Consider the following 15877-nt stretch of genomic DNA (forward strand, 5'->3'; position numbering starts at 1 on the left):
TTTTTCACTGATGTACTTTAAAATGGGCCGTCACTTAGGGGCTTACGTTTAAATTTTGTGAGCTTCCCCCAAAATATCCCATTTTAGTTCATTAAAAAATTGAGATGCCAATAAAAAAAAACCATACTTTTATGTTGTACTTGTGCAGAGTTTGGATTTCCTAGTGTAACCCGAGTTAATAGCCCCTGGGGCCCATACTTTTGCCCAACCCGGAATAGATAGATTAATATTGTTTTTAGTTTGATGATGTTTTTCTTAATTTAGTTTGTCTGCTACAAATTAATTTTAAAAAAGTTAAAAGGGCAATAATAGTCCCCTGTCAAATGTACATATACAGGCTCCCGTGTGCTCCTTAATGAGGCAGGTGTGGGAGTAGTCTTAATCTCTTCGTTTGACCTTGGAGAAATACAATTTCGATGGTGGCACTCTTGAAAATGGTGCGTTTGAACGCTAGTGGGTAAAAAACAAAATGGCCGCCGTCGCAAACTTATTTTCTTACTTATATCAGTAACCGTTAGAGTTATGAAAGAATTGTTGATACCAAAATTTAGCTATTTCAAATCTGCACAAAAAAGATTGTTAAAGTTTTTATGTAGGTTACACCATTCTTTCATAAAACATAATTTTATATTTTCCATAAATAAATTAATTAGGGTGGAAGTAATGCCTAGGACAGTTAAATATTTCAAAAAGTAATAAAGGGTGTTTCAGTAAAGCGTAACGGGCTATGCAGATTCAGATTCTATGTGCAAAAATAAGTCGAAAATGTAGCATACATTTTTTTTCGGCTTAGTTTAGCCGTGATCCGCCATTTTGTATTTTTTGAAAATAATTCTTAACTCAAAAGCTCTTGGAGATATTTTTATGAAACTTGGTATAAACTTTAAGTCTACAACTATAAACATTCTCCGAAAAAATCTTTGATCAGGCTCATCGAATTTCAAAATGGCGGCCATTAAAATTTTTTAAAGTCAAATTCCATGAAAACCAGCAATTAAAACAAAATTTTGAAACACAGTATGTAAAGTCCTTTTTATTACAAATCGAACAACACTTTATTTGCGAAAATCGGATAATAAATAAAAAAGTTATGTAACTTTTATTATGTTTTTGTCACTAGTTTCTATGGAATTTAACTTTGTGATTTTATAATGACTGCCATTTTGATTATTACTATTAATAATAAAAGTAACATAACTTTTTTATTTATTATCTGATTTTCACAAACAAAGTGTCATTCTATTTGTAATAAAAAGGACTTTAAATAATGTGTTGCAACATTTTGTTTTAACAGCTGGTTTTCATGGAATTTGACTTTAAACATTTAAATGGCGGCCATTTTGTTTTTTACCCACAGCGTTCAAACGCACCATTTTCAAGAGTGCCTACCATCGAAATTGTATTTCTCCAAGGTCAAACGAAGAGATCAAGACTACTCCCACACCTGCCTCATCAAGGAGCACACGGGTGTACATTTGACAGTGGACTATAAGGTGTTTTTTATAAATCGGAGACAAAATTTGAACCCTACAAAAATCGAAATTTACAAAACAGTCGTAAAACCTTCGTCAGCTTACAGAGGAAATTTCTGCAAAACTCTCCCAATTAAACTAAACCCGTGCATGGCCACAGAGCCTGCGGGGTCTTGCAGCCTCTGATTAAATTACACATTCACAAAAATGAAAGAAACTTTATTAAATCAAACAACAATAATACACAACAAATGGTAAAGGGACAACAACAAGTGACTAGAATGGTCCGATGGTATTGCACTGTGGTGACTAGACTGGGTTGCTAAAAGCTGACTAGACTATGTTAATTGTTGAGAGTATCTGTAGTCAGAGCTAGTGACGTCAGAACACTCCGGCGATTCGGGTTCACTCCCAAATTCTCCCAGTTTATCCACGAAAGACGAGCCGTCAAGTCTGTAAGAAAAACAAAATGTGAGAAACCTGGCAAAAGTAACGCCAAGCTATAAAACAAGGTAATCTATGAAACCACAGCAGTGGTTAGGTTTGGGTACCGGTACCGTTACTAAAATAAAGCCATTAAAAATGTAGCTGTACAGTTAGTTCAAAGTGCCAGCTCAAACTCTCAATGACTACTGAAGTAATTTCAGAAATCGACACAACTATGCTCCGCCCTAATGCCAGATTTAGCTCAACTTTCTGGCTTCAGAAAAAAATCTTGACAACTTCCCATAAAATATACTCTAGCACCAAACAAAACTCCAAACTCCATGCTACTGCAATCTACTCGTTGGTCTTTACCTTATTCGAAACATTATTTTAGTGAATTTCCCATACGGGGAATAAGCTATTATTATAGGTGTTGTAAGACCTTGACATGGGACCTATTTACTTTCATGTTTTATGTCCCCAGAGGCCATGTCTTTTAGCAAAACAACTCAAGAAAAATCATCCGATTTTGAGAGTATTCACCTACGTGTATCCGAACGATTTCACCAACTAACACGATCGGGCAATGGGAACGTGGTTCTTAAAGGGTTTGATGGGAAATTAAATTGTTTTCCCCCATTCTTCACCTCCAAAACATTTTTTTTATTCTTTCCAAACCATTTTCTAGAACTTGAGAAAATAATAATTTAGAACGTTGAAGTCAAATAATTACGGAGAAAATTCCAAAAAAAAACTCTAAATTAAAAATTATGTTATTCAAACGGAGAATAAATGTTAACAGATTTATTGTTACCAAACTTATGAAATTTCTTTATTTCATACCAAGCTATATTACTATTTTACAAAAAACACACTTATAACATTCTTTTGAGCTTCTCATTACACCTAAATGTTAATTAAATATGGAATAAATATATGAGATGTTGAAGGAAATATTTGAGTGACAATCTGATCAGGCAAACATACATTCGCTACGTATCCAGGTTTGTTACGGTGTAGTGGCGGTTCCAAGGGAAGGGGGACTAGAGAGTCTAAAACCCCCCTCCTGGAACCGTGGAAAAATCAATTTAAACCTACATATTGTCTTAAATACGCAACGGAGGCCTTTGGACGTTAAAATGACTTTAGAACTACACCAAAATTTCAAGGGAATATCCCGGGTTCCCTCCTTTCTCGGGTAACCCTAAACCAGCCGGTAGCCTCCTTTAGTCCTTTGACAAGGTCCTAGGACCACCACTGCCACGGCGGAGTATCTTATATTGGTTTATCATCTTGACAATCATTTCAACCCTACATCTCACCTGAAGTGTTCCACTCAGCACGTTCCACCTGTTTCTCTCCTCGCAGACATTTCTCCACGTATGTGAGCGGATCGCAGTCGGCCGTCAGCACTTCCTTCAGTAACGCGATGTAGGCGATAGCCAGTCTCAGCGTGTCGATCTTGCTGAGTCTCTTCTCGTAGGGGAAGGTTGGCACATGGCTGCGCAGTTCGTCAAACGCCGAGTTGATGCTGCTGAATAACAAGCATAATGAAGTCAAGCGGCAAAGTCAAGTTTTTTTTTCAGTAGTTGTTTTCATCCTTAGAGGGGGGAAGTTCCCTTCCAGACACATGGGGTGCCGTTGCTTGTCACCATGGTAACTCCTTTTATCTCTTTTTATGGGAATCTCGTATGCATTACTAATTTTGTTGTGCTAGTTTTTCATCAATATTCTACAAGCAGTACTGAAATTATATTGAGAAGAAAACTGTTTGGACTTATTATTTTTTATTAACTATGTCGTTTGAAATGTTATATTAATGAAATAGTACCACTTTAAATACCGTTGAAAGTTCTTTGCTTTCTGCTAAAAATATCCTGTTTTAATCTAAATCCGTTCACAATGATATGACTTTACATATTCGTCTTTAACCCCTTCCAGCGTAGCCTATGTCTAAAGCGATCATTGTTTGTCATGCAAACGATCGTTTACTGTTTTACATAACGTATATTGCATCTTTTAGGGCAAGACTTTTGAATTTCATACAGCAATTCAATTCATAAATTGGATTCACTTGACCAATTTAGAATTCGTCCAATGTTCCCTACCCAGAAATTTTTTTGAGAAAATGGAACTTTACCTTCATGCCCTTACCCATATTCAAATATCTATTCTAACACCTATATGAGTATTACATCTAATTCTATCAAAGAAATAAACTAATGAAGAAAACAGATTTTACAACTCTATAAAATTAATAATCACACAAAAAAGCATACAATTGCAGACATAGTGAAGGAATGAATGAGAAAGAGTTTAGGAGAGGTAAAAGGAAAGGGAAAAATTGTAGCCCTACAACACAAACAAACAGCGAAGACATAAAAAAAACTTGGTCAATGTTGATCTAATTCTTCATTCTTTGGGTTTTTGGGAATCAAAAGTACTTCTCTTACAAATCACCTAGCAATGCAACTAATGCAAATATTGTAACACGAACCTTCATCGAAGCACAAGGAATTTGCTTTGTGCATTTTTAATATTTGTCAACCATGAAATACCAAAGGATTTTCCTAGCTTACTAAGAATTCAAAATCTTACAGGTACAGATAATCTCACGTTTATAAAATGTAAAATCATTTATTCTATTTGCACACGACTAACTCAACACATTTTTTATATTGTTTGATTTAGGAAAAAAGTATTATCCAATTGATTTATCAAAGGAATATAGCAAAGTATAGTTTATTTATATTTTGAGACGCTAAACTTAGTCTTACAACTTAAAATTTGGTAATAAAATAGAGTGAACTTCGCTGTTTGTTATGAGTTGTAAGAGATTTTAGGGGGGAAATCAAAAAGGATTGTTGATGGACAAAAAATAAACATCAAATGTACAGACGTAATTGGTTTAATGGTGTTTTTTACTGTTTATTGTTGAGTCGTTGATGGGATGTGTTCAAACGGCGACAGTTAATTATTGTTAACAGCCTATCTGAATGAAGATCCGATATAAAATACCCTAAACATTTTCCTCAATATAAAATTAAGTAGTTTATCAATCCTATTAATACCTATTAAATCTATTAATCCTTATAGAACGTGTTATTTTAGTACTATGTTCTTTAAGAATAAGCATGATTGTGGAAACAAAATTATAAATTACACGAGTAGTACTGTATTAGTTTTCTAAATTATATGTCTTGTTTTGAGAAAGATTTATGCAGGATACGTTTAAGTTAAAAAAAAATATAATAGAGGCTAATTATTGTTTTGTTTTTAGGTTTGTTTATCTAAATTTCAGCTTGAATTCATCCTATTTATTTTGATATGAATATTTTTGTTTTGTTGTTGTTTCTTCGAATTTATTTATTTATGTGGCGCATTATTTGCACAATGAAATCAGACCAAAAGTAATCGATTTTTATTAGAACCGTAGTCAAATAAAACATAAAACAGGGAGTAAAGGATAGGTATGAATGAAAATCACGTGAGTGACAGAGGACGAAACCCAGAATAGGCGTGGCCGAATTTACTTTTAGAATAGGTGAATACGAATGTTTTGGATCAAAATTGAATCCAGTTATGTGGATTAATTTGGAATAGGAAGATTAGGATGAATGTGAATTAAACGTTGTTACGTGTTCAATTGTTGGTAGGAGACATGTGGATTAATGGGATTTCAGGATCAATATTGTGTGAATATATTTAACGATCGTGTAAATGAAAGCAAATCAATGTAAAAAAGCATGAGAATGGCTGTGTAGTGCAATGTGGACAAAAAGCTCAGTGACAGGGAATACAACTTGAGGATGAGAAGGAGGTTGATGAATTAGGATTTGCAGGTGGATGGGCCTAGCCGCTTCGCTGTTTGTGGGCGTGAGGGCTTACATTTTGACGGGGGGTCGGTCTAGGGGCCCCGGCGGGGCTGTGGGGGCCCGGGGCCTCGGCTCTGACCTTAGCATCCGCTTCCGCTCCCTGATGTTCGCCGCTTGCCGTTGAACTCTGTAGGGACTGCCCGCGCCGTAGTAGCCGTCCTCAGCCTCCCCTATGTCATCTGCAACAGAAGCTTGTTAGGAAAGGTTTTATCATTGACTATTGGATGCGGAATTTCACACGGGGATGGAATGTCTAGTTGTATTAATAGTCAAAGGTTTTATTTAACTTGTTTATTTAGGTTATCAAGGCCTCCTCTACACAAGGCCGTGAGATAAAAGTGGCAACACCGCAGTTCCGGCCTACCGAAAAAGCTGTTACACTTCATAATGGAACTTCTGTGCAATGGTTATGCTACAAGTTTGTTATTACTGTTTTACCAAGGCAACAATAGATCGGCCGGTGCGACGTTGCCACACACCAAAGCCACGGCCTTGTATTAGAGAAGGCCATTCTTTTATACGATGCTCTAAAATTTGTATACAGATTAATGTCCAAAACAATAACTTTAAGCAATCCACTGTATGCAGATCTCCAATGATAATTTTCTATGTGATAGTGCATTTTATGGCTAATAACTTATAGCCTCCTCTAATACAAGGCCGCAGCGTTGAGGTGTGGCAACGTTGCATTGTCTGGCCCATTGCCATGGCAATAACGGTTTTAACAAACATGTAAACATAAACATTGGGAAAACACTTCATTATCAATTTAATTACAACAGCTGTTCCAGTCAGCGACCACAGATTTATTCTGTAGTCGCTGGTTCTGGTTCCAGTTGACCGGAACTGCGGTGTTGCCACTTTTGTCTCACCGCGGTCTTGTAAATAGAGGAGGCTTAGAACCTACATCAAAGTTGTAGAACCAAGCTGAAAAATACAGGTCTCTCAAGCACAAGAAGAAACCCATTTTATACATAATATATTTAACATAATATATGTTCTGTGCTATATAAAACTACAATTAAATATACGATTGTAATGCCAAGTCAAACCCATCAGCACCGCGAAACAGCTTAACAAAGACAAATTTGCAGGCTATAAAACAATCCTACCTCAGTACTGTTGGGTTTAATTAATTAATTAATTGATTAATGCTGTGTAACTCGAGAGTGAAATGCAAAGCGGGTCAGCTACACCTGTCCCGTATTCTGACGACAGCCTTCTCGGATTTCATTGAATGAGAGATAGGGGAAGAATGGATATCAAACCATCTGCCTATCACATTATGAAGTCAGAAATCATAAAAGTATAAATACTCTTTCACATTTTGTGGCGCTCTTCTCAAAATCTTTACTATTGACCATGTTAGAGCATTGTAAAATCATTTACAATTCATTTTTGGTCATGGTGTTATGGTGTTTGAGCGATGCGGACATTTGGTTGGTTGTTTTTCGACCTTTGTTCTAACCCCATGTATTGTTTGTTTCATTTGGGTTTTCTGCATGTTTTCCGACCATTATACAGCTTTCTGTGTGTTATATTATTTTTTCGAGCTCTGGCTGGGGTTTTTTTTATTAATCTTGTAATTTATTAGCATTGACTATTGGATACAGAATAGCACATTGTTGCATCAACGGTCAAAAGGTTTAGGTAATTTCTTGCCATTCCAAATCCCAAACGTCACGAAAACAGAACTTGTATTTCACTAATCGTGATGGTAAATGTAGGCAATCCCTCAAACATCCCTCACAAAACCTAAAAGTTCAACTCTAAAGAAGAGTAAAACTTTATGTCGTTTATGTGACCGCGTCGTTAAAATGGCGAAAATACTGGGAGGTGTTTTGAATACGATGCAGTAATCCATATTTGTTACAACGTACAATTCAATTTGTACAATTCAAGCTGTGCTGTAGCTTGATTGACTAAGAGGTTTGTTAGCTTCTTAACTTGCATTTGCTCGTCCACATATATGTAGCTGTGGCGCTTGCGTCACACATGGGCCTCTGCCCTGTGCATGGAACGTATCCAGTAAAGCAAGGGGTGAGTTGGCACAGTAGACAGTACAAGAGTTCTACTGTACTGATAAGTGTAATAGCAGTGACCCAGCAGTCTAACCCACGATATCGCTGACATGGATCCAATGTTCCGAAGTCCGTCGTGCCTAACACAGTTTGCTGGTGTATTTCATAAGCCGCCGACTCACCAAATTACGGCCTGGAGTTTGAGAAAACCCAGTCATTCAGTTGAATTTTAGTAACCAATCCGTAACGTGAGTTAGTATTTTTGTCAATGAACAACACGATCACCTCTCAAAACCATGATTTTACATTCTATTTAGACCGTAAAAACATATATTCTATAATCTGTGTGATGGAACCTGTCTTCTGACTCCCCATTCTACTTGGGGACTGGCCAATGCTGTTTAAAGCCCGGCATGTCCCCAGGTACACGGAGGGACAGGTTGCATCATACAGATACTAGTTATTGTCTATTTTTTGTAACTGAGTACAACCTGTATGGAGGATAATGTATGAAGGGAAGATGGCAGACTAATAAAAGAAGTTTGGAGACAAAACCCAGCAGAGAGAAGACGCCGAGGAAGACCCAAGAATCGATGGAAAGACCAGGCGGAGAAAGATTTGCAAAGATTGAGAGCAAGGAAAGAAGATTCAGAGAACAGGGAGAGATGGAGATGGAGGCAACTTGTTGGCGAGGCCAAATACCACCTAGGGTATCCATGGCCATGGGAGCAAGAGTAAGAGTACAACCTGGACAAGGAAATGGGATGTATACTACTCCCCATAGTCTAAAATACTATTCTGAACTATTCATGATATAATATACCTTGTGCTGCTAGAGATAGGTATGCAGGCAGATGACTATGACTGCGCACACACTGTCCGGAACCTAGAAGACTTGAATGTCTGGAGGCGTAGACACAGCTGGGTAACTCCACGGGTTCTTCATCCCCTATCTCCCCATAGCCGTTATAGCTGACCAGACTGGGGACTTTGTGAGAGCTGCAACAATATACATAGTACATAAACATAGTATGTTCAGCATATGTACATGTACATGGTACTTTCCATGTTCTTTTCGAGTTAAAGGGAACATTCGTTATCATCGATGATTTTTTCGATATATCGATATATTATTTGTTGATCCGAAATATCAATTTTAACGAATTTAAAAATACCAGCTGACAATAACGATAAATAAATACTGTTCAGTATCAACAAAAAATAATAAAAAAATATATTTAAATTAAACTGTTCTAACCTAACATAACTAACCAAAGATGCTGTAACATTTCAAACTCCCGTTTGATATTCCCCCAAAAGTCTTTTATAGTTATCAAACGGAATTTTAAAATGGTAGAGCAAGTTTGGTTAGTTATGTTAGGTTAGTTTAGAATAGTTTCATTTCTTAATCCATATATTATTTTGCCTAAGATCCATTGTCAATTTGTAATTTAAATGTGTTTGAAGAATGAAGATAAAAACAGAAGGAATACAGAATGGATCGTGAAGGGAAAAAATATCGATGTAGAAAAAATCATCGATAATAATGAATGTTCCCTATAACAGGAAAGTAGGCCTACCAACATTTCAGATAGGTTTGCCATGTATATTTACTAGTACTGAAAATCCTCCTTGGGCAGATAAGACGCTTATAAATGGGCTGAAACCAGTAAAACGCCCGTGAAAAATCCTACGTCATAAGGAAAGTGTTTAAATCAAATAATTTACCATCATGGACATTTACAATTACAAATTTACAACAATAATAATTATTGTTATAATTGTTTAGTAGTGCAATGACATTGTCAGTGGAGCAGAACATAAAATTTCAATGTTCATTGTCTAAATAATCAGAGGTAACTTGAGTATGTCTGTTGTTCAAGTTCCTTTCAACTACAGGGTTAACAATCACAAAAGACTATAAACAATTAACAAATTAATAATTAACAAAATTGAAGAAAACAAAAATAGACTATGTAGAAATAATTAACAGATTTAGATGTTCACTCCAATAACACGCAATGAATTTTCAGATACAAACTTTTCTAGTGGAGAATACATCCGCAATTCCACTTAAACAAAATTTACCTATATAGTCCATAGAACAGTTAAATTTTTACTATTGATACGTTAGATCAACAAATAACTTTAATAGTAAACAATTGAATTTCTGTTAAAAAATTATAACAGACGTTAAAGGTTTAGAAATATCTCGCATTAATTTTTATCTTAGCAGTAATTTTAATTTTAATCGATTTAGACTAAATTTGACATGGAATGTGTAGTGATGTATAAACTTGAATGAATACGCGAACCAACAAGATTAGAAACAAAGTGTTTAAGGTTTTATTTTTTTTATAGTTTTTTTTTTACATGGAAATGTCCACCATTAAAGCCATTGTGTATAGATTAAAAACCAAATATTTTGTAAATTAAAATTAAAGCAATGATTTACAATGAAATATTACGTAGAAAAAACTCTATACTAAAAATTTTCATGCAACTTTTACGTGGAAAAAGAAACTTCTGCAGTTTGCTAGTTCATGGCTTTAGTTTGATCAAATTTTGTAATTTTCTATTATATCCTATACGGTTAGCAGATAAAAAAACACGTATTCAAGGGAATACGTGTTTTTTATCTGCTAACCGTGATCATTAAAATTATAACAAGACATATTAATTCCACATTTAAATATCATTAGATTTGACTTACTTGACTAGCTACATTTAAGTACGGTACTTACGTGTGTTGCTATATGGGGAAGGCCCCATATAGCAACAAACGTAAGTACCTAGTAGCTAGTATGTAGCTAGTCAAGTAAGTCAAATCTAATGATATTTAAATGTGGAATTAATATGTCTTGTCTTGTCATGGTATTATTTTATCAAAAGTCAAATCAGACGGATATTTGCTTAGCCTGCAAGTTGCTGTGGCATGGGTGCAGGTGTGTTGTATCATAGATAAAACATACTCCCTTAGCTGCTTAGTCTATGGTTGTATTTACTATTTATTATGTTTAGCATTGCATATTTTACTACATTTTATGTTTTTGTAAGTGTAGTATTGTTTTTGCCTAGCTACTAATTTATTTACTAAAACATTTCGATGTGTTATTCTCACATTTTATTTCTAAATGACTTGCCCATATGTTTAATTTAATTTAATTTATTTTCAACTGTAAACACCATTTTTACGATAATACATACATTTATGGTACCAACAAGTCAGTCTTATAAGCGAACAATAATAAATAAGCAGATCAAAACTTAAATTGAAAAACAAAACAGTTCTACGAGAAACAAGACATTCGCAATGTATAACAAGAATAGACAATTTAAAAATTAGAAGAAAACTTAACAATGGCCGTGAAAAATATAACGTAGTCAAAGGTAATGAATAACAAGGGCGAAGGAATTTAGTCAGCCTGGTGATAACAAAAACTAGAATTGTACAATTGACAATAGGAACTTTGAGACAGTGATAAACAGAGATGATAAAAATGTAAATTAACAACCAACAAAAAATATTAAATAACATGTTGTTAGCTGTATACTTCGACCGAAAGTTAAATTGGAAATTTAATATTAATAAAAAATTAAATTTGGCTTACGGCAGATTATCAAAATTGTTTCCTTTAATCAACAAAAAATCATGTATGTCTATTAAGAATGGAACCCTTCCATACAAAACACTTCTACGTCCACAACTGTTGTACGTCTGCCCAGTATGGGGAACTGCTTCATCAAGCTCGATTCGTAAACTGCAAACGTTTCAAAATAAAGTTTTAAGGATAATTCTGAAATGTCCCTGGTAAGTTCGAACCCATCAAATACATTTAGAACTGGGAATAAAACCTATGGAAAGATTTCATCAAGAAAATTACATCAAAATTATTTACAAAACTTCCATTAACCAGCAGCATTGGATTTTATAACACAGGCCAACCATCTGAAATCCAGAGACTCCGACTAAACCCCAGATTGCCTCAAGATGTTTTATTATAACCATTTTTTTTTCATTTGTGTTTCATTGGTTGACAGCGCCTTTACAGTCCGACCCGCTAAAACAGTGACAATAAGTGCCTGAGGGGCTAGCCATAGCTGACCTCTACCTATGTTAATATAATTAATAATGTTATTTTTGTCTTTCTTAAATTATACCTAACCTGTATAGCAATGTAATGCTGATCGGTTAATAAATTGTTATAAAAAGTTTAAGTAGGTTTGTAACAAATGTTGTTTTGAAAAGGGAAATAACATTGTAGGCCTATCTAGAAAACGATTGCTGGGTAAAAAAATGATTTATTAATCTGTTTTTTATAAAGATAGCTAGAAAGTCGAAAAGGTTATAGTTTTTTTTATAAAATGGACTTTTAATCAATAGATGAATAAAAAAGTTGCTTGATCTTAAAGAAATCTCCCTTAGGTATAAAGATATTGTAAGATTACCCATCCAAATTTTAATGTTGCTCATATCAATTTGAAAACTGTCTTTCCTTCTTATTCACTTCCTTATCCTACTGTCTTTTCACACTACCTTTTTCACACAACTTACTTGAGACATAGAGGAGGCGACGAGCTAGAATCAGCTGGTGCAGACGACGCAACAACCCTCGACTTCTGAGATACAGATGGCCGTGGAGACTCTACGTGCTGATTGCTGATGCCGTGCTGATGTCTGTAGTTAAACAACATATCAGGACCAGCCATCGTGCACTACATCACTCAACACCAACTACACACTACACCGCAGTTGTAATTGAATTTTCCGCGGGTCCACCCGTGGTTTTAACCCCCGGGGGAGGATGCTGCGATCCTATTGGTCCAGCCGCAGGGGCGGGGCTTAGCAATGGCGGCCTCCCCATGTCTGGATCTGACGTCGAGTGGTTTGCGAATCGTTTTTGGGTTTGATTGTGTTGGTTAATAGTATCTTTAGGGCGAAAAGTATTTCGGTAAAAGTAAAATGGAGTTGACAATTTTATTTGAGTTGAAAAGTTTTGTAAATAATTTACAGCCTGGTTAAATAAATATATATTCGTTTAAAATGCTGAATTTCCTCACATTTTTCAACTATTTGTATTTATTTATTTAACGGAAAACTCCATTTTACATATGCATAAAAAGATGGCAAAACGTTACATTTCAGGCTTATAAATGACATATAAATGTATCAAATCTTACTACTATCAACAACAATACATAACAATTTAACAATCAACACGGGGAACAACAAGTTTTGTTTAATTTGTTAGTATAAAAAGAGAGGAAGAAATAAGAAGAACATAGTGTATGAATACTTTTAATAGATTTAGGTGTGGAAAGAAGCTTGCGAGGAATAGAATAAATACATAGCGAAAATTTTGAAAATTTTGTGGAAAATGTTTGCAGGATGTAAGAAGAATATGAGAAGTTTATCTATAACTTAGAATTAAGAGTCGCGGAAACTCAGGAATCCGAAATATTCTTAGACAATTCTAATGGAACCTTCCAATGGATAAGAGAACCCCCTTGGCTCAAATACTATATTTGTCGTAACTAAACTTAGTCGAATTTTTGCAAATAACTGCTTTGTTGTAATTCAAAATACTGCAAACACCGCAACTAGTCGGTTTTTAACAATTCATAATTCATATTCAATAATCCGGATGCTAACATCCAAACATTTAAAGTTAGTCATATCAAAGAGGTATTATATGAAAGTTGAACAGGTGAAACGACAGACTTGTTTTTTAGATTGCTAGTTTTATTTATTTATTGTGTATTATACTCATGTTTAAAGCGACAGCATAGTAAGACCATCGATAGAGATCGATGAGTTTAAGATAATAATAATAATAAAACAATAAAACAGTCTTAATGATTTAAGACCCGTCCCGAAATAAAGACAATATTTATACTGGGTGTTAGGTAGTCAGTGTGGAAGATTTTAGGGCATTGTACGGGCAAATTGCGATAAATATAAGATATCCGAAGAAATATACCTCACTCCTCCTTTCATAAACAGTTGTTCCCGAACTTTTTGACATTGTCTATTAAAATCTTATTTTTTAGTTTGTAGCTAATTTATTAATATTTTTAATTTTTTTATCTGCACATAATATCCTATCGGGAAACGTATAACGTTTGTTACAGTAGAATCCATATAAAACCTTGTACATTCAACTTCAATAACAGATTTTGAAGAAGCAAAAAAAGGATGCCGCATCCTGCTTAGGATTTTTTATGCAACCAACTGCCAAATAGTATAACAATAGTAAAAACAGTATTCACAAATATAAAAAATAATATACATTTTTAGGCAAGCTGCATTTTTTACTCAAGTCGAATTCACCAGGTTTTTTTTATGGATTCTACAGTAACAAATTATACTTTTTTGATAGAGTATTTCGTGTACATTCTAAAAGCCATTGGTAATATCATTTTAGCTACCAGCTGAAAAAATCTTGATGGACAATGTTAACGAATTTTGAAAAATCTAAAACATAACTCTCAGAATTGCCTCTTTTAATCACAATTTTCCCGCATAATAATGCCTTAAAATTGTTGACACTGACTACCAAACACCATAGATTAAACATACTCCCTTAGGGAGTATGTTTAATCTATGCAAACACCCTGTATATTTGTTATAATTATGTATTTAGATATTTAAACGTATTGCAATGTGGGTGGTGAAACTGGTAGGAGGGGGGGGGGGGTTGATACGACCAATGGGAAAACTCTCTTGAGCTGCTTGTATTGATTGTTGTCTCCAGAACGAAAAAATTGGGTTTTCCCATTTTTGACAAAAAACCATAAAATGTTGCAACTTCTTTCCAAACTATTTTCTAGAGCTTAAAAACAAATAATTTAGTATATATAAGCGTTATTATGCGCCTAATGGTTAGGAGAAAATTCCAAAAAATTTTAAATTTAAAATTCCCATGATATTCTTATGGAGAATAAGTAAACTATTGTAGTTTGCTTGTTTATGAACATATTTTGATCAAATTTGGAAAATGTTTTTATTTCTTACTAACTATTCACATTTTACAAAAAAAAAAACTGTTTTACTCCCCCCTGTTGCAGCAAACCTAAGTAATTAAAAATGGTTTAAATACCTTAACTGTCAGGTGATCCTTGGAGTAGTTTACACTATTGCAGTTTCAGCCCTCAGGGGGCTTTCTTCACGTGTCAAAGTAAGTCAAACGTTGTCATTCATACGAATTCGTCACATTTAAACTACGAGAACACAAATACGAATACGGACACGAACACAAACATAAAAAATGAATACACACGTAAGAGGTTAAGAGGTTAAAGGTATTTAAACCATTTTTAATTGACTAAAGTGATTCGTAGGCTTAACATCATGAAACCTAAGTACTCGTTAAACTATTTAAATAGGAAATAAATATGATATTTTTAAGGGGAGCAGTGCGTGAAAATGCTCAAAAAATTAACTTTTATTAAATGATGACAAATTATTGTGTATTTTGTGCTGTTTAAGAATAATTTATAAATAAAAATACTTTTTAAGAATGTCACGTTTTTAAACGCACTAAAAAGTAGACAATAATTTATAAATATGTTGATAGAATAAATACTTGTAAGATTTAAAACGAAAAATGTGGAGCGCATGCTACTTTACAATTAACTTCACCTATTGAACTATAATGATCTATTGCATGCGTCCCACGTTTTTCGTTTTAAATCTTACAAGTATTTATTCTATCAACATATTTATAAATTATTGTCTACTTTTTAGTGCGTTTAAAAACCTGACATTCTTAAAAAGTATTTTTATTTATAAATTATTTTCTACTTTTTAGTCTTTAATGTGGTTAAATCTATTTTGTATGGCCTGTTAATACATAACCAAAACCTTATTATCTGTAATCAGACGTTTTATTACATTGAAATGCTTGTGTTATATTTCTAGAATATCTCAGAAGCAGAACTTGTACCTCTTAACCTCTGCTCTTCGAACTGTCAAATTTAAGTATTTACAGCTGACTTAAATTAATAGATTTATTTACATTCTTTCAAAATGTAAACATGAAAAATTTGGAAGCCCATGGGGCGTAGCCCAAGGGAAATATGA

At 34.2% G+C, this 15877-nt stretch overlaps 1 protein-coding gene across 4 annotated transcripts; it reads right to left on the reverse strand.

Moving 5' to 3' along the window:
* Positions 1 to 1676: 1676 nt before the first annotated feature.
* LOC128992608 (helix-loop-helix protein 13) lies at positions 1677 to 12539 on the reverse strand. Of its 4 annotated transcripts, none has more exons than XM_054416273.1 (5): positions 12350 to 12539; positions 8618 to 8793; positions 5853 to 5952; positions 3221 to 3429; positions 1677 to 1925 (listed from the first exon to the last, which is right to left on the reverse strand). In XM_054416273.1, exons 1-5 carry the CDS (start codon positions 12502 to 12504, stop codon positions 1816 to 1818), a joined length of 750 nt encoding a protein of 249 aa, XP_054272248.1. In that variant the 5' UTR covers positions 12505 to 12539; the 3' UTR covers positions 1677 to 1815. The 4 variants fall into 4 exon arrangements, with proteins under 4 accessions (XP_054272248.1, XP_054272247.1, XP_054272245.1 ...); XM_054416272.1 differs by having other exon boundaries at positions 3221 to 3432; XM_054416270.1 differs by having other exon boundaries at positions 5787 to 5952.
* Positions 12540 to 15877: the final 3338 nt, after the last annotated feature.

This window comes from Macrosteles quadrilineatus, unplaced genomic scaffold (genome assembly GCF_028750875.1).
Source record: "Macrosteles quadrilineatus isolate MER2022 unplaced genomic scaffold, UCM_ALF_1.0 Scaffold_4__1_contigs__length_99947679, whole genome shotgun sequence".
Taxonomy (NCBI): domain Eukaryota; kingdom Metazoa; phylum Arthropoda; class Insecta; order Hemiptera; family Cicadellidae; genus Macrosteles; species Macrosteles quadrilineatus.